Raw genomic sequence first — 24,502 nt, forward strand, 5'->3', positions numbered from 1 at the left:
TATAGGCTAAAAAATAACTAATTGCACATATTGCGACTAATTTGCGAGACAAATCTTTTAAGTATAATTGCTCCATGATTTGACAATACGGTGCTACAGTAAACATTTGCTAATGATGGATTAATTAGGCTTAATAAATTTGTCTCGCGGTTTACTGACGGATTCTACAGTTAGTTTTTTTATTAGTGTCTGAACACTCCATACGATACCATATATAATATACGATGTGACATTCTAAAACTTTACCGCCGTGTATCTAAACACCCCCTAGTCAGCAACTCCTATCCACTAGCAGTCCAATTAATTTTCTCTGTGATCCGGTGCCCTCTGACCCGCAACTTCCTTTTGGCACTAAACTCGTCTTATCCGCATGATTGTTGACTATAGTATGTAGATTGGCATTGGAAGATACTACGATTGTATAGATTGACGACTTTACCTAATACATCACCCGTTTCAAACTTTAAGCGTTTTTAGTTTCTTTAGCGAAACGAAAGGTAGAGAGAAAATATTCTCTTTTATAGTTATTTTAGTCGTTAAATTCTTTCCTAACATCTTAGTGACGGGAAATATATAGATTTCCATTCATTAGAATATATATTTTAAAAAATATATTACGGTATAAATATCAAAACTCTACCGATACTTATATTTTAGAATAATAAAGGAAGTTATTTTTTTCCGAGCAAATACAAATGCTTATGAGCACACCTGCGAATGTGTCATCTAGCGTATACTCATTTTTATCAAAAAAAAAAAACAATATAGTATGTTCAAATACGTTGTACTAGAATACTAGATTAAGTATTTTTATAGATGAAGTATTTGTTCTGGTTATCGAGAAAATGCTTTGATGACTAATCATATGGATAGAGGTGTAATTTTAGCTTTTTTATTTGTGACGTACTCCATCCGTCGAATAAATATCAACATAAAACTGATATGTCACATTAGTATTAATATTAGAAGCAGTTCTCGTTTTGGATGGAGGGAGTATTAATTTTGGCATGCTTGCGGATAGGCACAAAGAAACAGGGACGGTTTATACTTGATAAGCAGCGGCGGAAGCCCCCACGATTTTCAGAATTTGCCCTCCTCACTTCTATACTTCAATCCCCTTCCTTTATTTTTTTTTTTGGGAGGGGCCGAGGCAACCGTCGCCACTCCGACGATCCCGTCCCATCCGCCGCCGCCGCCGGAGATTTCCTCGAGGTAAGCCCTACCCCGCTCCTCTCCAGCCTCTCTCCCCTTCGGCGGGCGCCCAGCCCGAGCCCCGACCTCGATTTCTTGGAATTTCTTGGCGAGCGTTTGTTTCTTGGGGTTTCCTCTAGATTTTTTCTTTTTTTTATTATTTTGGGGACGGATTTAGCTCTCGTGGAGGAGATTGGGCGGATAATTTCGTCGGAGGGGGGAGGGGGAGGGGGATGTTGGAATCGGGTGGTGGGTAATTTCGTCGATTCTCCGGTCCTTTTCCTTGAGTTTAGCCTGGGAATTGCGGTTGGTTCTTGGACGCGGTTTGAGTTCTTGGTTTTTTCCACTTTCTGTGCGGACAGATTTAGGGCTTGCGCTTTGCGAGTGGGGGTAAAATTCGATGGTGTGCTGTTCCAGCTTTGTCCACATACTGCTTGGAAATTTCAGGAGGTTTTTTCAGTCAAGTCAAGCACATCTTTTTTGCTAGACTAGGCCATGAGATGGAGGTTAACGTCGAACTGTACCCACCTCAGCTAAAAATAATAATAATTCTCAACAACAGTATCCAAGTGGCTGTATTGTTTATTCTTGTTTAGTTATGACGCAGATGAATACTACTCGCTAAAGATTGTGACTTTCTTAGTTGTCACCTCGTCGTGTGGAGCCCTGTGGGTTCTTGCTCTTGACTTTTATCAAACAATGATTGCTTGGCAAGTGTCTTGTTTGATTCGTCTGCCCTTTGGCTTGCATCGCCAGAGTTTGCTGGCTTGCGCTGGCATTTAATCAAAAGTATAATCATTCCCCCAAGTATAATCAGGATTAGCATAATCTTTAGCTTCAACTATTTATATGATATATTTGGCTTGTCTGTAGTCTGTAGTGGCCAAGAACATCCTGAAGCAGATTTATCCTATCAGGCTATCAGCACTAAGTTGATCGGCACGTATAGGTTTTCTTTTGCGTCATTCTTTTTCATTACTGCATTTCTATGGTGAATTGTTTTCTTTTCTTTTGTATGGCTACATCTATTACCCTGTTGACTTCTGTGAGCCTGTGATGTACTCCCTCCGGGCTGATAATACTTGTCATTTTGGACAAGCGCACGGTCTTCAAAAAACAACTTTGACCATTATTTCCTATTATAATATGTAAAAAAGTGTTAACAAATATATGATCATATTAAAGTACTTTTTAAGACCAATCTATATATGTAGTCACCATATTTGAAAGACAAATATTTTAAAAATGATTTATATAATCAAATATTCTAAAGTTTGACCTCACCCTTGTCCAAAACGACAAGTATTATCAGCCCGGAGGGAGTAGTAATCTTAGGCATTTTTCAGGGAATGATTACACAGTATAAGTTTGAGTAATGTGTTATCATGATATGCTTTTCAACAAGATATACATATTTTTTGCAACACTGTTTGGTCTAAGTTATCTGAAATTGCAATTGCTTGACTTTTCATTTGGGATGCGTTGGGCAATCTATTGTCCTGACATACATTCATCTTCATTTGAAGCCATGGCTTTATCTTTTTTAATTCATATCTTTTGTTTCTGTTTGTATGTACTAAAAACTTGAAATATGAATTTCCATTGGAGAAGTTAACACCAACGGAGTATAAGCAAGATTATGGCAAAACATTCAGTTGTTAGTTGTTTCGTTAGCATATGGCACCATTTGTAATTCTGCATTTCTTCCTTTCTAGATAAGCCATGGGTCAAGCACTCGGTTTGGTACAAGTAGATCAATCGACAGTAGCCATCAAGGAGTCCTTTGGGAAGTTTGATGAGGTTCTTGAGCCTGGATGCCACTTTTTACCCTGGTGCATAGGGAAGCAGATCGCTGGATATCTTTCCTTGCGTGTGCAGCAGCTGGATGTCCGTTGTGAAACAAAGACTAAGGTTCCCCAGTTTATTTTCTTAACTCTGGTTTCTTTTATATTTCATGGCAAGTGTCTGGAGCAATTGTCAGGCATGATAAAAAATGGTTCTCAAAATTCTTGCATTTTGTTCCATTCGTTTACTCCTTTATGATAACATACTGATGATGGTTATGTGCACATATCTCTGTTTTCCTTATTCTTCACTTACACTAATGCATGATGCATCAAAGAATAAACCCACCTTTTCTGAGCTCTCTGACGATGTATACCATTTTGTGGATATCTGCAGGACAATGTTTTTGTCAATGTTGTGGCATCTGTGCAATACCGTGCTCTTGCTGAGAAGGCATCAGACGCCTTTTACAGGCTTAGCAACACCAGGGAGCAAATCCAGTCGTATGTTTTTGATGGTAAGGTTCCTGTATGCTGTGAACATTCATGCATCCGATGCATTTGCAGTTCATACTCTTCTGATTACCTTCTCTATGTTTTGCCTCTATTGTTCAATGCTAACAGAACTTTCTTCCTCGCAGTGATCAGGGCTAGTGTTCCAAAGATGAACTTGGATGATGCATTTGAGCAGAAGAATGAGATCGCAAAAGCTGTGGAAGATGAGCTTGAAAAGGTTTGTGTTCAATAATTGGTGGTCATCTAGAGCATAGTGGAGTTTTATACTGACCTAGTATATACTCTGTAGGCAATGTCAATGTATGGTTATGAGATTGTGCAAACTCTTATTGTTGATATTGAACCAGATGAGCATGTTAAGAGAGCAATGAATGAAATCAACGCAGGTAAGTATTAATTAAAACATCAATTCATTCCATTTCTTCAGAGACATTATTTGGCTTGGTGTTTATGCTTGACATTTGAGCTTGCATTGGAAACAATTTTCTCCTGTTTAGACATGAAAATGTTAAATTCTCTTTCCGAGAAACAAAACCATGTTTATATTGTCTAGTTTTATTCAAGTTTTATACTGAAACACTGAAAATTGTTGCCACAAATATTTTTAGGCTTTCAACACAGTAACACTGTAAGTTATATATAGATGGAACACTGAAAAGTTATATATAGATGTACATAACATATTATGAATATTAACTTCGTGAATACTTGCACCATAACAGTCATAAGTAACACAGGCACATGTAACTGCAACCTATTGATTACATTGTGTGCAACAAAAAATGTGTTGGTCAACTAGTCAAGTAAATATTTCGTGCTTTTTAAGGGCCTGCAACATATATGTTTGGTTGGTCTGGTGTTTTTCTAAAGATGAGCTGTATGGCTGTAAATGTGCTGGACGGCAACATAGTTTTAACTGCTGTTATTTGATGATACAGCTGCTAGGCTGAGGGTGGCAGCCAATGAGAAAGCTGAAGCAGAGAAGATTCTTCAGATCAAGAGAGCTGAAGGAGATGCAGAATCCAAGTACTTGGCTGGTCTGGGTATCGCAAGGCAGCGTCAGGCTATAGTGGATGGGCTGAGAGACAGTGTTCTTGCCTTCTCCGAGAACGTGCCTGGGACCTCTGCCAAGGATGTCATGGATATGGTTCTGGTTACGCAATACTTCGACACCATGAAGGAGATAGGAGCCTCATCCAAGTCCTCTTCAGTGTTCATCCCTCACGGGCCAGGTGCCGTCAAAGATATCGCTGCGCAGATAAGAGATGGTCAGCTCCAGGCCAAATTGATCTAAGAGGATGGCAGGGAATGGATGTTCTGGATTTCTTGGGCATTACGAAAGTCTGCAGTAATACCTTATCTACGTATTCGATATTTTGTGAGATAAAAACTTAGGCAAAAGAAGTTCTATTGTAAGTATCACATGCACGCGTGCTTCAGTACCGTTTGTTCATAGTAATTCCTGAGGTTATTTCCCTAGACGAGTGTCAATATACTTCTTGAATTGCATGTTTCTGTAAATAATTCCTAAGTGTTACCGGGCTGTTTGGAATTATTTGCATGTTGATGTTAGTGACCTTAAGTAATGTCCCATCTTATTATGTGATGTCATGATGATTTCCAGAATGCTAGAGTTTAATACTGCTTGTGGAGAAATATCAAATACTCCCTCCGTTTTGAGATTACCTGTCGTTCTTGCTGCTTTGTCCTAAGTTATACTTTTTTGTAGCTTTGACCATTAATTTTTAAAAATTCGTTTAACATCATAAGGTTTATGTTTTTTATTTACTATGAAAAATGCTTTCATAAAATATAATTCACATGTTGTTAATCTATACAAATTTTTAAAAGTTGATGGTTAAGACAGAACAAATCTACAACTAAAAGGGCCCCTTTAAATTACATGAATGAAAAAACGGAGGAATAGAAAAAAAACATATGATTCTAACAAGAATGTAAGTGTAAAACAGAGGATTGTAAAACACAGTAGAAGATAGGAACAGAGGATTGTAAAACACAGTAGAAGATAGGAATGACCATTTGATTAAGTCACAGGAAAAACACCAGAATTTAAGGAGAAATATTCTTTCCATGAGGTTCTACCTTATGTTAAATTTTCTCTAAAACTTGTCTGGGAAGAGACATTTCATAGAAATTTCATATGGTTTTATAGGATTTATTCTTTTGATTCAAAGGGATATATAGAAAAATTTTCTATAAGAATAAAATCCTTTAAATTTTTTATGAATTTCCTTTGGCCTAAGTATTTCAAACGGAGGGAGTACCATACTTTTTTTCTCTGCCAGTGCAGTGCCTTAGAGCATCACCAACAGTCTATCTATTCCATCCTCAATCCTAATTTTTTGGGATTTTGGTTAAAAAAAACTGGTCCAACAGATTCCCAAAAGAGCTCTGGACGTTTTGGAGTTCCCATCTCCAATTTTCTCGGTACGTGTATTTGAGGGCGAGAGAACGACTCCCAATCCCCTCCTTCCACTCGAATTTCTAAAAAAACGATTTCTATTGGTAGTTTAACAATTTCTAAAAAAAACTAAGGTTAACAATTTATGTTGGTAGTTTAACAGAAGAGCCCACTTTTAGTTTTTGAGATTCAATTTAGGTATCTCTTGGAGGAAGCGGTTTTTTCACCTTCTATTTTCAGTTTAAGGGATAGATTATTGGTGGATTGTTAGTAATGCTCGGAGGTTTGGAGATGGGAATCTGGGATTTCTGCATTGAAAATCGTGAAACTGTGCTTAAGATTATTCGCCTTTTCCTGTTTGTTTTTCAACGGATGGCACGAACTCAAGAGGGAAAAAAAAGCATTTCTTCACTTCTTCAGCTCTACTGGTACTCTGCTAGTAATTGTTTACAGGACATGCAGAAACAATGATATAAATTTCGAGAGAAATTAGGTATAGGAGCACATTTCTGTAGTAATTGATTCTTTTAGAAAATTTGAATCGATCTTGTCGTAAAATTATCGTGACACATACATAATCTCCAACACCATCTTGCAAATGAAACTCATTTGCGCTATAAATTTCACTTCCTGATCATATCATACAAGCAACACTCAATGGCGCCATGGTCTTCAGCAAAGACGACTTGAGACCATCATCATCGTAAGAAGGCAAAAATTTCTGTACCAAAGCTTCCATTCAGAAACAGATCGTCACTAGCTGCAAATCCTGCAAATGTCTGAAAATGTTTGTAATTTCTCCTCTTGTCCAATTGCAAGAACTGCCTAAGAATCCCAGATCACCTCCTCCTCAGCCGCTGGCAGGTGGTGCCGCATCTGCAGCAGCAGCATTTGCCGTCGCACCCTCCTCGAGCTGGACGAGTCGGGCCACGATCTCCTGCTTCTTGGCCTTGAGGTCGTCGATCTTGGCGTCCAGCTTCTCCAGCTTGGCTCGCAGCTTGGCCACGTCCGTCGTCTCCTCCACCTTCTCCTTCTTCTCCTTGCCCTTCTCCTTCTTCTCTTTCTTCTCCTTCTTCTCCTTGGCCGGTTTCGCCGCCTCTTCGCCGTTCTTCTCTTTCTTCTCCTTCTTCTCCTTCTCCGGTTTCGCCTCTTTGGCGTGTTCCTTGATGATGATGATTTATAATTGCCATGCAAAAAGGAGTGCAGATGTTCGTCAGAGTTTGGTGAGCAATGTTACATGGTTGTGTGACTAAAGTGTGATTGTTTGAGAATTTCTTGTTGTAAGCATCAAATATAGTATCACCTTTCTTTTTGGTTTTGAAGACTAGTATTTATTATCTTGTATTATTGTGAGAACTCTCCTAGTTCGACTGTCATTTCTTATGATTCTCACACAATCATGAGTGAGAATAAGTCTTATCCTGTCAACAAATTTTTTTTTCAAAAAACCAGAAGAATGTTTACCTTGTCCTTTTTCTCCTCCTTGTGATGTTCCTTGGCTACATCTGCAGCTTCCATCTGCATTGACAGAGAACATGATGCAATGTTCACAATATTAGCTTGGAATTAACACACCAGTCATGTTTTCATGAAATGGAGATATGAAGCTTCTCAAATCAAAGATTCAAATGCAGAGGGAATGGGAGCTTAGCTAGCTTGCCTTTCTCAAGAAACTAACAAGATTATCTGTGGTGAGATTTCTGTGAGCCTTGACTCTTGTGGACAACAAAACCAATTTCAAGTAGTACGGATATATACAAACTAAAATTGAGTTCTATGGATATATACAAACTAAAATTGAGCTCTATAATTAGGATAGTGTATGGATTTGGGCATGCTGTTGTGAGGATAAGAGTGAAAGTCTCATTCAGCTAAGAATAGCATCATTTTATTTTTCCTTCTGTAGTACTACTAGCTAGCAAGAAAACCTACCTGGCTATCTATTCCATTAATGAAAATTGTCTTATAATGATAACAACCTATATATGATTCATAAGATACCAGGCATGAAAAAGTATAAAGAACTGGGAGAGCGAGAGATGGAATGAGATAATTCTTACTGTCAATTGCATGCAAACTTTAAAATATATATAGCCATACATGAGAGACTATTTACAGGGTGAATTAAAACAAGAGAGTTACAAGAATTAACTCTAACAAAGCTACTGCATTGATGCTATAGGGGGTTAAACTTGGTGGTAATCAATATTAATTTTTAAAGAATTAAGTTGTGTACCTCCTTTACATCCAAATTAAGAGTACATGAGTGAGAGACTGTTACAGGTTGAATTAAAACGAGAGAGTTAAAAGAATCAACTCTAACAAATGTAGAAGTTACTACATTGTAGTCAAGGGCTCAGTCAATGCTTTGATTTCTTTCTTTGGTTGGTGATTCAATGTTCTTGATTGATTACAATCTTTGTAATTTTTTTCTACGGTTTTCATGTCCTTTTGTATGATGTAAATATTTTTTTAATAAATGCCATACTGTTGGACAAATACATAACAGTAATTCCCATAAAAAAATAATTGATGTTGTGCTTGGTAACTGGTGGATCAAGAAGAAGCCATCTTTGATCTTTGGTGTCAAAGATCCTATTGTTAGTTTAGGGTGTAATCTTTTTTCTTTTTGTTTGTGGTGCGTTCGTGATGCGTTGAGTCTGTCGTGTATTATGTTTTCTCCTTTTCCGATGCAATAATATGCCAACTCTCTTGCGTATTTGAGAAGAAAGAGCTCCTTTAATTACATCCCTCATTTTTAACACTAAAAATAAATATATGTTTTTTTTCACGAGTGATGAACTGAGCTATGGCCCTGTTTAGTTCGCGAAAAGAAAATTTTTGGGTGTTACATCGGATGTTTGACCAGATGTTGAAAGGGGTTTTCGGAGACGAATGAAAAAACTAATTTCATAACTCGCCTGGAAACCGCGAGACGAATCTTGAGTCTAATTAAGCCGTCATTAGCACATGTGGATTACTGTAGCACTTATGGCTAATCATGGACTAATTAGACTCAAAAGATTCGTCTCGCTATTTCCATGCAAATTGTGCAATTAGTTTTTGTTTTTATCTATATTTTATGCTCCATGCATGTGTTCAAAGATTAGATGTGACGTTTTTGGGTAAAAGAATTTTAGGAACTAAATCAAACCTATCTTGTAGGGTCAATGTGAACCGTCCTGATATTTATTTGTGCATAATTCTCATGCTACAAAGAAAACATGCAACACACTCGAGGGATCCTCAGTTGCAATGCTTTGGAGCCTAGTTGGATAATACTATATGGCAAGTTTCATTTATTACCCTGTCAAAATAATTTGATAAGCGGCAAACCGAAACACACCATTAAAAATCTTGTCTTGATATAATATTGTCATTTAAGCAGGGAGGGTTTAGATTTCAGGTCATTTGTAAAATTTCAGTTACCTTTCTCATTCGTTGATGAAAAATATAACAGCTCTCATCGCTATCATCATTTAATTTCCATATTTAAACAAAGTTCCATCTTAAAATTGATTTTTCTATCCTAAACATGAAATAATTTTATAAATTTATACTTGATTTATATTTACAAAATAATACGAAAAAGTACTCAAACTTACATGAAAAAAAATGTAGTAGCATATGCAATAAAAAATTATATGAAAAATTTTTGACTTTAACCAACAAAACCTATTCTTAATTTTTGATTGTTTCAATGAGAAAATTTTTGAAAAATTAAGAATTCTAGTATTTTTTTTATTCCTTCAGAAATAGATAAGAATTAGTTTGGTGAATCGGAAACTATTTTTCAATTTTATAGAAAAAGTCCATGTAATTTTATGATCAATAATAGTTTTCGTTTTCCCCAAACCGTCTAAACTCTTATCCACATTCTGATTTAATAGCTCAAAAATTAGAAAATAAACTATTCCCTTTGTTTCATATTATATGTCATTTATTTATTTTTCTTAATCAAACTTTTTTAAGTACGACCAAGTTAATAGAAAAATAAAGTAGCATTTTCAACATCTTCAATATAAAATTAGTTTCATTAAATTTAACACTGAATATATTTTGATATAATGTTTGTTTTGTATTGAAAATGTTACTTTATTTTTAAACTTGCAAACTTAAATAAGTCTAACTAAAAAAATAAATCTAACTAAAAAAAAGTCAAACGACTTATAATATGGACAGAGGGAGGCCCCGTTTGGCATAGTTCCAGCTCCCAACTCCAACTTACCTAGAGCCGGAGTTGCGCCAAACAGTCCAGATCCTCCATTTTTGGAAGTGGAGCTGGTAGAGCTACTCCTAAAAAATCAACTATGGGGGTGGAGCTGGATTTTTGCTGCTCCACAGCTCCACTCCACCCAAAAGACCCACTACCCTTTAAAATTTTTATGTATTTACACAAAAATACCACTGAACTACCCCTTCACATCTCCTCTCCTCCCATTCTCTCTCCCCATCTTCCTCCCTCCCTACAGCAGTCAACAACGAGCCAGCGACGGACGACGGCGTCAACGTCGGCGGCGGCAGGCGGTGGTGGCACGGCGCGGCGCGTGAGAGCCACGGGCGGCGGCGGCGTCAGCGGGCACGTGGGCGATGGTGGTGCACGGGAGGCGCGCGAGCCACGGTGGCGCATGGGTTGTGGTGGCCAAGGTGGTGCACGGGCAGTGGTGACAGTGGTGGCAGCGGGCGAGCGACAGCGGCCGCGGCCGTGTAGGGCGACGCGTGGGTGGCGGCGGCGACGACAGTAGCAAGGCGATGCCAACCATGTGTTCGACAAAATGCCTACAAGGAACGTGGTGGAGTGGAGCTGACTAATCTAGCCAAACACTCTCGTACCCACTTCAGTTTCTATAGGAGTTAGCTCTTGCTGGAGTTAGAGTTTAAAACCCTATCAAACGGGGTCGGAGTATTAAGGATCTCAGGCTTTTAAAACAGTGCCCAAGGTTCCCTCTGGGTCCGGGCCAAAAGGCCCTAAACCTATTCAGGCTCTGTACACGTGGCGGCCCCAAGGTGCTTATCCTGGCCCGGAAGCAACCGAACAAGAGTTCCCTTCCTTTTTAGCCGGCGGCGAGGGGCATAATCGTCTTCTTCCCTCCCTCCCTTCCCCACTACTCTACTCCCCCACTCGCCGTCGCAACTCCCGCCGCCGCACCGCCGCACCGCCACACCGCCCCCGCCGCAAATGGCGGCCTCGCCGGAGCAGTTCCGGGGCCAGGCGCGGCTCCCGCGGTGCGCCTCCCCGCTCAGCTACGACCTCCGCCTCCGCCCCGACCTCGCCGCCTGCGCCTTCTCCGGCTCCGCCGCCGTCGCCGTCGCCGTCTCCGCCCCGACCCGATTCCTCGTCCTCAACGCCGCCGAGCTCGCCGTCGACGGATCCTCCGTCCGCTTCCAGGCACGCGCGCACCGCCTCCCCCGTTAACCATCCGTGTCTGTTTGCGTTGTTGCCGTGTGTTCGTTTCAGGGTCGCTCAATCGTTGTATGATGGGGTTTTGTAGGATTTGGTGCCTTCCGAGGTGGTGCAGTTCGAGGAGGACGAGATCGTGGTCATCGGGTTCGGCCAGGATCTGCCGATCGGCGAGGGCGTGCTCAAGATGGACTTCACCGGGACGCTCAACGATCAGATGAGAGGCTTCTACAGGAGGTATCGTTGCCACCTCTTTCAGTTACAGATAACTGGTGATTGTTGCTAGTCTCTCGTTCACATGAGGTGCGAACAGGCATTCCAGCAGCAACAGCTTGCAGTTCTGGTTTATTAGATGGTAGTCGCGGACGTGGGATTTCTAGATAGAGAATCGAGTTTTAGAGAACAATGTCACGATATCTATGAAAAATCATTTTTGATATGCCATTAAAAATGAGTAAATAGTTTTCCATAGTTTGGATGATTTACATGAATTTGGAGAATTTTTTTGGTTTGGAGGCTACTTTTCTGAAAATGTATAATTGGTTCAAATTCTTACTCCAATATTAGTTAAAAAAGAAGACTTAAGAATATCTATTCTTCGTGCTGGAGACGACCAATTGAAACTTGAGGAAATAAGAAAAATATTACATACTACATAGGATGTATGGAAGAGTCCAAGACACCTAACACTAGTATTACTACAAGCTATTGAAATTCTAACAAACAATTACTACAAGCTATTGAAATCCTAACAAACAGAAGACAAAAAAATTGAACACCTAATAAAGAGAGGAGAAAAAAGAATTGAGGATGCAGGAATCGAACCCTCGACATGATATATAATAAGAAAGCTTTAAACCAGTACAATAAGATAAGCTTTATGATATAACGCATTGTTTTCAAATATCTTGGGTATCCACTTGAATACCTATGAACCATGGGGGGTTCACACCTACTAGATGAGGTCCGAAGCTGCTATTCGTTGTTATGAGTAACTAGGCTTCGAGCAGTGACTTGATGGAAACTGCAAGTGTGTGTTTGGAAGCAATCAATAGCATTGGCACATGAACTTTAACAACAAGGGCTAGGTGTACCGGTTCAAAAATTGTTGCCATGCTTGATGTGCTAAGACAATGGATAGTATCTATATCTTATTTGGTAATGTCCTAGAAAGTGACTAAGATCTCAGGATCTTTAGGATGTGAGCTTGAATCTACAATCTTATCTTATAATGATCGACCATCCACTCTTTGTTAATCCTGAAACACTCTTCATTAAACTTATTGAACCATTTGTGTCTGCCTAGGATCCTGATCTTGTCTTCAAAACACACACTATACGCTATTGGTAGAGTATGCTGCTCTCCATACTACCATAACACCATCCATAACTCGCAGCCTAGCACCCACTGTTCACCAGGCCCTATAGAGCATTAGCATATGTATATCCATCTTAATAATGTAGTTTTGATTATGATTTTTTTGGCATGTTGTAATATTATAGGGCTTGGATAGCAAACATAGTTTTTGGGATATTTATTTCCATTTTTATTTGAAATTGCCACAATTTGATGTAACTAGTACCTTCCTGTGCTATATACCATTTGTAAGTCTTAGTTTACTCCTGTCCTGTCTTTGTGTCACCAAGATTCATGATTGGAGTGTGATGTATAAATACTGTATATATTATCCAGGACCTCCATGTTTGGATTTTATCTTCATTTTTGTAACAAAGCTGTATACATTACATAATCAGTGTAGTTTGGAGTGCACCGGTTGTACTTTCTTTATATCCTTGTGATCTGTTTTTAATGCATTGTGGGTGGTGTTTCCGTGTTTGATTGCAGCAAGTATGAGTACAAGGGGGAGTCAAGAAATATGGCAGTTACACAGTTCGAAGCTGCTGATGCAAGACGATGTTTTCCATGCTGGGATGAACCTGCATTTAAGGTGTTTAACATGCTACAATGTTGTTTCCCTAGGAGTGTTTTGATGTAATTCAGACAGGAAAATATTGTAATGAAAGAAAAATTCAGTTTGCACTTCTAGTTTTTACACAGGTCTTAACTAATATTTTCATGGTCCTTGGCTCCTTGCTCTGTAGAATTTGGAAGGTTGGATCAATTATCTAAAATAACATTACCTCTTGTCTGGTTATTTCTGGTTTAGGCTAAGTTCAAGCTAACACTGGAAGTTCCATCAGAGTTGGTAGCACTGTCCAACATGCCAGTAATTAAGGAGACAGTTCATGGACCTCTCAAGACCGTCTATTATGAGGAATCGCCACTTATGTCAACTTATCTAGTGGCTATAGTTGTTGGTTTATTTGATTACATAGAGGGCTCAACATTAGAAGGTAGAATTTCAGTTTCTGTCTCCATTGTTTGCTCTCTTTCATTCAAACTATATGATATGTCCCTTCTTTGCCTGGTCTTTACACATTTTTTCATTGGCTTTTGTTAATTTAATGTAGGCACCAAAGTTCGTGTGTATACTCAAGTTGGCAAGAGTAACCAAGGAAAGTTTGCACTAGATGTTGCAGTGAAGTCACTGGATTTATTCAAAGAGTAAGCTTCCAACATAGTCTTGCTTCTAAGCTTTATTTCTAAAGATGAGGCAGAATACCATGGATGGTGCCTATTTCACTACAATAACTAATAATGTTCTTTTATCAGTTATTTTGCCACTCCTTACCCGCTACCGAAGTTGGATATGGTTGCTATTCCTGATTTTGCTGCTGGAGCTATGGAGAACTATGGGTTGGTCACTTACCGAGAAACAGCTTTACTTTATGATGAGCTGTTATCCTCAGCATCCAATAAACAACAGGTTATGCCTATATTTATCTTTATCAATTTCATTTGTTTCATTTACTATTGGAGAGTTAGTCTCGCACTTGAATCCTCATGTGTAGTTTTGGCCAGGTAAACTGCTATTTTTAAAAAAGAAAGAAAGAAAGAAAAATTAACATCTGTTCTCTTTAGGTTGCAATCACTGTTGCACATGAATTGGCTCATCAATGGTTTGGCAATCTTGTAACCATGGAGTGGTGGACTCACTTGTGGCTAAATGAGGGTTTTGCTTCCTGGGTATTCAATCTGAAAACTATTGTTTGAGAAATTAGAAATATTGTCCAATTGTTGTGTATCTTACCGGCTAATTATTCCATATGTTTCAACAGGTGAGTTATTTGGCTGTGGAAGCATTATTTCCAGAATGGAATAACTGGACACAATTTCTTGATGAGACGACCTCTGGTCTCAGACTGGATGCACTTGCAGAGTCTCATCCTATTGAGGTAATCTTCTTCAGTATGCTTTGGCGAAGTCACTGATGGATAAGAAACATAATATTTTGATGCTGCACAAATATGCATTACAGATATGGAAGTACATGAAAGCAGTAAGATAAGTGAATTAACAAGGATACAAATTGTGCATGCATACTGACTAGGGATGAAAACAGAGCGGATATGGACAGATAATGCTCATACCATATTCGTTTTCATATTTTTTTGCTGGATACGGAAACGAATACGGATAGCTCGAATACAGAAACAAATACGGATTATCTCGAATACGAATAAGAATCGAACATGATCGGACACAAATACGGAAACAAATTTTTTCTCGGAACACGTAAGCCAACTCAACTTCTAATAGAAACAAATATCAACATATATAATTAGCTCATTTTATATAAAATGTAGTATAATTTATAAATATTTTTAAAAATTTAAATAATATTAATAGTGTGGACTAGTGTTAAGAGATGAACTACTCTTAAAATCTAAAAAGATAAAGAAACGGGGTATGCCTCATGGCTTCTGCGGATATCTGAATTATTATCCGTATCCGATAGAAACTCCGATACCATATTCGTATTCGTATCTGTATCCGAACTATCCAAGAATTATCCGATCCGAAAGGTATCCGTATTCGTTTTTCTCCGGAGCGGACGGGAACTATCTGCTCTGTTTTCATCCCTAATACTGACTAGTCATACAATACAACCAATTTTTGATATTTTTATAAATCTTTGCTTAATTTATTCAGGTGTTGATGCTTAGAAATTAGATTTTTTTTTGGGTAGAAACTCAAATATGTCAATATGCTGCCATGCATTTTTTACTATTTCTGTCTTCACAGAGTTAGCACCTTTGTCCCAGTTGTTAATCTGGCTATTTGGTATGTTCGTTCAGGTTGACATAAACCATGCCTCTGAAATTGATGCAATTTTTGATTCCATAAGCTATGATAAGGGCGCTTCCGTCATTCGCATGCTGCAAAGTTACCTTGGTGCAGAGCGTTTTCAGGTTAAATCCTGTTCTTCTTTCTCCTTGAATGAATTTACCAAAATCTTGTTTTCTGCAATGGTCCAGCCTCCAGCATCTCCTGCTGCTAGTATATCAGCGCTCTTGAATTGACACTCTTATCCACGCATGTTATATTTATATTCTTCATAAACAACTCAGCGCTAGATGGCTCTACAGAAGTCCAGATTGCATTTAACTCAGATTGATTAAGAAAATTTTGTTGACCAAAAATAATAAAGGGCATCGTAATTGTTTGCTTTGACTTTGTTTCTGGTCATTTTGCAAATCTGTGGTGAATCTGCTGAAGAATATCTTGAGTTTGGATTTTTCTTTTTTAGTTTTTGTTTATTCTTTCCAGTAAAGAAGGTGATATCATAGAATGCATGCGGTCAACAAGTCATATCAACTTTTACCAAAGGCTGTAGAATATATAGTTGAGATATATAAACAATGGTGTGAGTGATTTTTTCATGAAAGATACTCATAAGTTTTTAGACCAAAGTATGAAGATTGATCCAGCTTTACTATACCCAAGATAAGAGTCTCTTTACAGGAAAAATAAATAAAGAAAAGATATTCATAATTTTACAATTACATCATTTCTTTTGAATACTCGGTAACAACGTTTAGAATTTTAGTACCCATATTAGCATATTGTTGTCTTTCTATGAGATTGTGTCATGTTATTGACTTTGTATTTATTATCACAATTTATTAGTCTTCGGCAGGTGCTGATTTTGTGAATTTTTTACTCTTTCAGAAAGCTTTGGCATCATATATAAAGAAGTATGCTTACTCGAATGCCAAAACAGAAGATCTATGGGCTGTTCTTGAGGAGGAATCTGGGGAACCTGTTAAGGATTTGATGACTACATGGACTAAGCAACAAGGATACCCTGTTATTTATGCAAAACTAGATGGACATGATTTGCACCTTGAACAGGTTTTCTGGCAGATTTCTCATTCTCATGTTATACCAACATACATGAAGAACTGAATATATGTATCCATCGGCCTTGCCTTATTCCATTGCCTTATGCTTCGTCCAATCTGAAATCTAAGTCTTTTTGGCCTTATTCCCAAGAACTAAGGAAGTAGCAAAATGGTGTTGTTCCCTTCATTTATTCCATTAAAAACACGATCCATTTATTCATAATAGTAGTAGCTTTCAAGTAGAAAGAGAATGGAGGGAAAAAAGAGAAAACTGCCTCAAAAATTCTACAGTAACTTGCACTTAGAGAGATTGAAAAGAGTAAAAGACTAAAATGACTTTTATTTGGATTTGAGGTGGTATATGTCTAAGTTTTAGCTGTACTAGTCACTTGTTCAGGATCGCTTCTTTCCAGAACCTCTACTTTTATTCATACATCTAATCTTATATTAGTTTGTTTCTTTTGTTTTTAACTTCTCATAGTTGTCTAGAGGACCTCACCTTTCCTCATACACACTTTTAGGACAACATGCATGTCACCTTGATCAGAAACTCAGAACCATAATAACTGGAGATGAGAATATCATAGTGTGCTTTGTGTTTCATGTTATCTTTCGTTATTCATGTATGGTCTGCTGATGTCTTTATTCACAAGTGTATGGTTGTATTTTTTTTCTCAAATGCATCCAATAACTGGCAAAATTATAGATTTCGAAGTATTGGAACTAGAAAATTTCGTTCTTCTGGCCCATATCAGTGCTTTCATATTGCAAAAAGAGGAGCTTACTGAAGTCTGTTCTATTACAGGCACAGTTTCTATCGGACGGATCCTCTGGTCCAGGCTTGTGGATTGTTCCTATAACATCATGTTGTGGCTCATATGATGCACAGAAAAAGTTTCTCTTGAAGGGCAAGACTGATAAGGTCCATATAGACCTCACTGCCTCCCAAAATGCCGGAGGAGAGAAGGGTGAAAACTGTTGGATCAAATTGAACGTTGACCAAACTGGATTTTATAGAGTGAAGTATGATGATGAACTTGCAGCTGGACTTGAAAAGGCAATCAAAGCCAATAAGCTCTCTTTAATGGATAAGATTGGTAATGACAAGATGAATTTTCAATACTACTCGTATAATATATCCTTGTCAAGATTTTGACAACAGAAACACAATATTTTGCTGCAGGTATTGTGGAAGATTCATACTCCCTTTCTGTGGCTCGCAAGCAAACACTGACATCCTTGCTTCGCCTGCTGAATGCTTATCGCAATGAGTCTGATTACACTGTGCTTTCACATGTAACCTCTGTAAGTAAACCTTTCGCCACCTCCAATGAAATCATATACCTTGTATCTTTGATTGATTCTATGGTATCAACTATTGTTCTCAATATTAAATACATGCATCCTTTTTGACAGGTATGCTTAGGCATTGATAAAATATCAGTTGATGCTACTCCTGAATTGTCCAGAGATATCAAACAGCTTTTGATCAATCTTCTTCTATCAGCTGCCAAGTATGCTAACAAACTTAATGTTTTACCATTTTCATCATCATGTTTATCTGGATTTCACGAATCTGGATATTATCATTTATGTGCATTTGTATATTTACTTCTGAGTTGGCGCATGCCACTGGTGAATTTGTTTCTGTTAATAAACTTCTGTCTACTATATTCCTGCTGTTTTCTTTCTATGATCATATTGAAATCCTTCTTGTACTTCTAAATATCAGAACACTAGGCTGGGATCCCAAGGAGGGCGAGAGCCATCTTGATGTAATGCTTAGATCATTGCTCTTGATTGCCCTTGTCAAACTTGGACATGATGAGACTATAAATGAGGGAGTTAGGCGGTTCCATATCTTCATAAAAGACCGCAAAACTAACATTCTTCCCCCAGACACTAGAAAGGTTCAGGCTTTTGCTTAACATACTACTGCAGTGTTACCTCTATGATATCTAGCATACTGATATGCATTGGTCTGCAGGCTTCATATCTTGCTGTGATGCGGACTGTTACTACCTCCAGCAGAGCTGGTTATGATGCCCTCCTGAAAATCTACAGAGAAACAGCTGAAGCTCAGGAGAAGTCACGCATCTTAGGTTTGTGCATTCCAACCGTCTAGCTTAAGCGACAGCAGGAATTTTCTGATGAGTTGTCCTGGAAAGTAACGTTTCTTCTGTTTTAGGTTCATTGTCTTCATGCCTGGATAAGGATATTGTTCTTGAGGCACTAAACTTCATGCTTACCGATGAGGTTAACCCTCTGAATCATTTATATTTTACTTATTCTGAACAAATGATTCCAGATAGTAAATGGTAGAATGAGAACCATTATACACCATTGGTACAGAAGCCAATCTAATCTCTCTCTTGCTTGTTAGGTACGGAATCAAGATGCATTTTATGTCCTTGGTGGTATCAGCTTAGAAGGACGAGAAGTTGCATGGGCCTGGTTGAAGGTATGTTATTATAGTTGCAGGGTACCTAAAGTGGATTATTATAGTTATCTGATAAACAACGCACACATTTCTGATATTTTTGAAAGAAAAAACATAAGCACTGTATGTGGTGCTCAATATATATATATTTTTACTGTTGTGAGGGGTTCAAAGTTCAATTGTTCTGCCAAATGCCAATGCATGCTAGGTGTCTATCTCAATACAAGAACAAATAATTTGTTAAAAGTTAACGATGGAACTAAAACAGATGAAATAGGGAAGATGAAATTATCAAAACTTCCTTTGCACCGACCGTGCCAATATCCAAGTTACTGCAATTGAATGATGTTCCCTCCCTGTTCACACTTTGCACGATTAGGTCTCTTCACCCAAAACTGGCGCAATCAATCTATTTTACCAAATATCATTGGTCCTGCTCTTTTAGCCAACCAGAAAACAAAAAAGCAAAAGGTTTTACTGAGATACACAGTACATCATAGGAAAGCTGTTCTGACAGATGAACTGAAGCCGTTTATGCAGTTGCACCAAATAGGAGTATGCTGCTAATGAGCTTTGTGCCCTTACCAATGGCTGGGAAACTTATTCCATTATCTAAAAAAATTTCGATGATCACCTCCATGAGATTTAAATCTCCAAACCCATTCACGAGTCCACAATTCTGCATAGCTCTCTGCTATTCGAGGGAAATCCAAGCTTGTAGCGTATGAATAACAATAGAACACATTTTTCCACTTTATAGAAGAGATGCTGCCTGCATAACACACTATTTGATACTACCTCCGCCCCCAAAATAATTGTAATTCTAGGTTGTTTAGCATATATTAAGGTTTAAGAAGAAAGACTATGATACCCCTTATTAAATGGTATATAGGTAAGAGTGGGAGGGTAGTTGAAGGTAAAATAGAGAGAAATTTGAATAAGAAATGATTAATGAGACCATTAGTATTCTGTTGTGATAACTATTTTTGGACAAATTCAAATCCTATAAATACAATTATTATGGGACAGAGGCAGTAATAATGAGCTAAACGAAGAAGTTACATTAATAAGTTCTGTTATTTTTAGCAAGTCTGATTAGGAGTTCAGAGTAAGTTGTACTTTTATGACCATGAGCCCATCTGTGCATGATGCAGGAAAACTGGGATCATGTCTTGAAGACCTGGCCATCAAGTTCACTCATATCGGACTTCGTCAAATCTACTGTTTCACGGGTACGCGAAGTCACCGACCACTTTTTGCTTCATTGTTCTCCTTGCTCTGCTGCTAAATTCGCCGTTTTCTCTGCATGATCAGTTCACCACAGAGGAGAAGGCTGCTGAAGTTTCCGAGTTCTTCGCCGGTAAAACCAAACCATCGTTCGAGCGTGCACTGAAGCAGAGCCTCGAGAGGGTCCGTATCAGCGCGAGATGGATCGAGAGCATCAGGAGCGAGCCTAACCTTGCTCAGACAGTGAACGAGCTGCTGCAGCACGACATGTAGCCTTCCTTTTGGGCTAAAGCTATTTGTACGCTCATGGAGGATCGTACAACACAAATGTTCTTCGAAAGGTTGTGCCGGGTGTGGCTGTTCTAACGATCATATTTTAAAGTTTGTTTAGTTCTATCTCTATCTTTTGCTTGGGCAATCGAAAAGACATGTTTGGTCCTCGCAGCGAGGTGTGCTTGGTTCAGCTTTTGTCAGGACTGGCAATGAAAATCACAAATCTTGTACAGAACTGTTTCATTTCTACAGCCATATCAGAAGGGTTACAAAAATAACACCACACCTGGTGTTGATAACATATACAAATACAATACATTACCTCTATACAGTAAAAGAAAAAAAAAAGATTGCACAACATACAGGACAGCACCAGCTCGTGAATTCCAAAGTTTATATTTCTACCAGGTACAGTTTATACACAACATGTTCTACTACTAGATCGAATATGCTAGTCTCATGTAAAGCCGTGACAGCTCTTAACGGCATGTGGCATGCATCTCAGTCACTGATGATGTTCATGGAGAACTTCGATAACAAGTTTGGAATTCCAGCTATGATTGAGCCATATACCTGCAAAAAAAAAAAGAGTCAGCTGAAGCAGCTGAGCTTAAAAAAAGATGGTAAAATCCCTTGTGTTGGATGGTGATAACCAAACTGACCTGAGCATTGTCATGAATCTGGGATAGAGGCACAGCTAGCAGCTTCATGTTCCTTGGCACGACAAATTGGCGAGACACCGGCAGTTTAATCAAGAACAGTTTTATGCATTCCTTCATGACAGGCAACAATAAAATGATTCACTCAGGTTATAAGCACATTAATATTATTTGAGGAAACCACATGGTTCATGGATGAACCGGAGTGTATGTCAAGCTCTTTACCTTTGGTGCACGGGCATTTGGAAGTAGATATGGAAATGGAGCAGCATCAAACTCAGATCTCCACCACATCCCAATGCACTCTCCAATCTATAGCCGATAATCAACGTGAAAAGGATGAATAATTTGCTGGATCATACTGGTGGTCTCACTCCCAACATTACTGAACATCTCTGTTCACTCCAGTTACCTGCCATTCGTCGTCCCCGTCGCCGTCTTCGTCATCCTGATGTCCAGCTACCGATAACTTGGTTGAAAGTTTGCGCTTGAGCCCTTGGACATCTGAAGCAGAGATACCAGGCAACACACGTGTCATCCAAATTGCAAGTGTACCGGTGCACTAGCATTATCTCCCACGAGGAGAAAATCACATCCTACTCGGCAGTAGACACTTGCACATGGCAAGAATTCAATAGTAGGTTCAATTCAATCCATTCCTAAAATTTTTACGGGAAAACTTGGGAAATTGCAGCAATGATGATTGATGAGCACCTTGTTCCCCTGGTCTCAAGCGGCCACCGGGGAGGAGGAAGGAGGAGTTCCTGACTTGCAGGAGCAGCACGTGCGGATGATCAAAGAGCTCAACCAGCAGGACGCCATGGACGCTGGTCCGGAGCCCGTGCGCCGCGAAGCTGCACAGATCAATCAAACCACACACACAAAATTACATGATCGTCACGCATTTGATCGAGCAGGTGGCGGGTAGTGCGCGCGCGCGTGCGTACTTGGCCTTGAGGCGGAGGGCGCGGTCGGCGGCGGTCTCCAACCCCGCACCCGCGCCACCAGCGGCAACATCCCTGGCGCCGAAGTAGTAGCGGCAGAGCGGGTAAATCTCGACACGCGCCGCCGCCGCAGCGGGCGAAGGCGCAGCAGCAGCCTCGTCCGTCATGATCTCCAGCCCCATGCCGGTGCAGCCGCCCGCCGATCACCGCAACTTATATATAGGCAGCCGCGCGCGCGGGGATCAGAAGGCGACGGAGATCGACGGGCAGAGCGAGGGTTTGGGAAGCTTCTGCCTTGGCCTATACGAGCCTATACAGGGTTTGGTTTGGTTATTTGGGGGAGGAGAGGAGAAGAGAAGAGGAGAAGGGTAGAGAAAGGTCAGGAGCGGGAAGAATGGCGACGTGGCGGGGAGGGGAGTGGGGTGGTTGGGCGGTGTGGGTGTGGGCCCGGACTGTGGTCGCTAGTCATGGGCCCGTACGGGCTGCCGAACTTCGATAGGCCGTGATGATGTATTGGGCCGTCCACCAAGGCAAACGGATCGGATAAACTATTTACCGTAACCGTAATGGAAGATCACTTTGACTCCCTCAACTGACCACCGAATCTAAATCGTATCCCTCAACCGCAATACCAGAAATCTTGAACCCCCAACTTACAAAATCGGTACGATTTGACTCCCTTGGTGGTTTTGGAGAGTGGTTTTGCTGATGTGGCATATACGTGGCAGCGTTGATTTGGTCTTTGTCCCACGTGGCATTGACGTGGCGCTTACATGGCATTAAAATTTAAAATATATGTGGGTCCATTTGTCATTCACACAAAAATAATTGTAGGCCCCGCTGACATGTGGGTCCCACGTGTCATCCTCTCTTTATCCCTTCTTCCTCCTCCCTCTCCTCCCTTCTCTATCTCTCCCTCTTTCTCTTTGTGCGTGGGGAGCGGCGTCCGAATCGGCGGTGGCGACGGCCTAGATCCAGAGCTCCGAATGGCGGTGGCGGACGGGCCGCTGGACCCATCAAACCGGGAAGCCATGGCGACCACGCCGCCCGCCTCGTCCCAGCCGCCGCCGCCGCTGCCTCGCGCGCTTCCTTCTCCACCTTCTACCCTCCCGCGATCTCCCTATCCCTCTCCCGCTCCGCCGCCGCCAGCTGCCGCGGCCGCCTCGCCCTCGCGGCTCCAAGTCCAAGGGCGCAAGAGCGGAGGAGAACAAGAAGGGGCAAGAGCAGGAGCAGCAGGAGGCGTCCATGACGGTGGTGGACGGCGCAGAGGAGGCCGGGAAGGAGGAGGAGGGGAGAAGAGCCCCGAGACGGTGGCGGCGGAGCTGAAGGAGGCCGAGACCGCGGCCATCAGCAGCGGGTGGTGGGTCGGCGTCGCGCAGGAGATGTCGAAGATCGAGTGGCCGGTGCCCGGGAAGGTGGTGGGCACCACAGGCGTCGTGCTCGGTGTCATCGCGGGCTCCACCGCCGCGCTGCTCTCCGTCAACGCGCTCCTCGCCGAGCTCTCCGACCGCACCGCCGCTCGAGCCCCCACCTGCCGCCGGCTCATGTCAAGGGGAGAGAGAGAAATAAGGGAGAGAGGAGGAAAAAGAAGGGTGGTGAGAGAGAGGATGACATGTAGGAACCACATGTCAGTGGGGCCCACAATTATTTTTGTGTGAATGACAATTGGGCTTCGCATATATTTTTTAATTTTAATGCAGCATAAGTGTCACGTCAACGCCACGTGGGACGAAGACCAAGTCAACACTGCCACGTGTGCGCTACATCAGCAAAACCACTCTCCAAAACCACCAAAAGAGTCAAATTGTACCGGTTTTGTAAGTTGGGGGTTCAAAATTTCTAGTATTGCGGTTGAGGGATATGATTTAGATTTGGTGGTCAGTTGAGGAAGTCAAAGTGATCTTATTCCAACCGTAATACTCTACATCCTTCCTATAAAATAAGATTAACGAGATTATTTTTATCTATCAGTATCGGCAAGTACTATAAGCATCTAAGCACGAGCCCACGAGCTCCTAGATAACACATAAGCTTAAATGATAAGGTAGAGAAGAGAAAAGAGGAGAGAGAGGATGAACGACCCCTCATGTAAAAAGCAACCTTTTCACAATGTCCCCTAGTAAATTAGTTGATGATATGGATAATATTAGATGTGACTATAAAACTTGTCATCTAATATCAACTATTCTTTCTCGTTTTCCGCACGCAGGTTTCCCAAAATGCTAAATAGTTTATTTTTTGTAAAAATTTTCTATAGCAAAGTTGCTTTAAAAACATATTAATCTATTTTTTAAAAAATATAGCTAATACTTAATTAATTATGTGCTAATAAGTCGCTCTGTGTTTTGCATGCGCAAGAGATTAGTTCCCAACTCAATGTATCGAACATGCACAGCCT

General features: G+C 40.2%; 4 protein-coding genes across 5 annotated transcripts; 2 read left to right on the forward strand and 2 right to left on the reverse strand.

Moving 5' to 3' along the window:
• Positions 1-989: 989 nt before the first annotated feature.
• LOC4345499 (hypersensitive-induced response protein 1-like) lies at positions 990-5,175 on the forward strand. 2 transcript variants are annotated; one of them, NM_001422558.1, is made up of 6 exons: positions 990-1,212; positions 2,907-3,102; positions 3,373-3,493; positions 3,617-3,708; positions 3,781-3,877; positions 4,430-5,175. In NM_001422558.1, exons 2-6 carry the CDS (start codon positions 2,914-2,916, stop codon positions 4,783-4,785), a joined length of 855 nt encoding a protein of 284 aa, NP_001409487.1. In that variant the 5' UTR covers positions 990-1,212; positions 2,907-2,913; the 3' UTR covers positions 4,786-5,175. The 2 variants fall into 2 exon arrangements, with proteins under 2 accessions (NP_001409487.1, NP_001409488.1); NM_001422559.1 differs by lacking the exon at positions 990-1,212 and adding an exon at positions 1,914-2,140.
• A 1,251-nt stretch (positions 5,176-6,426) lies between these two features.
• On the reverse strand, positions 6,427-7,636 carry LOC4345500 (protein PXR1). The gene is made up of 3 exons (NM_001422560.1): positions 7,574-7,636; positions 7,378-7,431; positions 6,427-7,075 (listed from the first exon to the last, which is right to left on the reverse strand). The coding sequence occupies exons 2-3, from the start codon at positions 7,429-7,431 to the stop codon at positions 6,764-6,766; spliced, it is 366 nt and encodes a 121-aa protein (NP_001409489.1). The 5' UTR covers positions 7,574-7,636; the 3' UTR covers positions 6,427-6,763.
• Positions 7,637-10,994: 3,358 nt separating this feature from the next.
• LOC4345501 (aminopeptidase M1-B-like) lies at positions 10,995-20,859 on the forward strand. Its single transcript, NM_001422562.1, has 19 exons — positions 10,995-11,302; positions 11,406-11,551; positions 13,161-13,263; positions 13,483-13,669; positions 13,787-13,880; positions 13,989-14,142; positions 14,298-14,402; positions 14,495-14,611; positions 15,515-15,628; positions 16,389-16,571; positions 17,367-17,658; positions 17,745-17,866; positions 17,978-18,075; positions 18,294-18,471; positions 18,549-18,663; positions 18,750-18,817; positions 18,945-19,022; positions 20,156-20,233; positions 20,316-20,859. Exons 1-19 carry the CDS (start codon positions 11,093-11,095, stop codon positions 20,499-20,501), a joined length of 2,628 nt encoding a protein of 875 aa, NP_001409491.1. The 5' UTR covers positions 10,995-11,092; the 3' UTR covers positions 20,502-20,859.
• LOC4345502 (pre-mRNA cleavage factor Im 25 kDa subunit 1) lies at positions 20,712-22,462 on the reverse strand. The gene is made up of 6 exons (NM_001422563.1): positions 22,108-22,462; positions 21,875-22,014; positions 21,573-21,664; positions 21,386-21,472; positions 21,164-21,274; positions 20,712-21,074 (listed from the first exon to the last, which is right to left on the reverse strand). Exons 1-6 carry the CDS (start codon positions 22,284-22,286, stop codon positions 21,003-21,005), a joined length of 681 nt encoding a protein of 226 aa, NP_001409492.1. The 5' UTR covers positions 22,287-22,462; the 3' UTR covers positions 20,712-21,002.
• Between the last annotated feature and the right edge of the window lie 2,040 nt (positions 22,463-24,502).

This window comes from Oryza sativa, chromosome 8 (genome assembly GCF_034140825.1).
Source record: "Oryza sativa Japonica Group chromosome 8, ASM3414082v1".
NCBI classification, from domain to species: domain Eukaryota; kingdom Viridiplantae; phylum Streptophyta; class Magnoliopsida; order Poales; family Poaceae; genus Oryza; species Oryza sativa.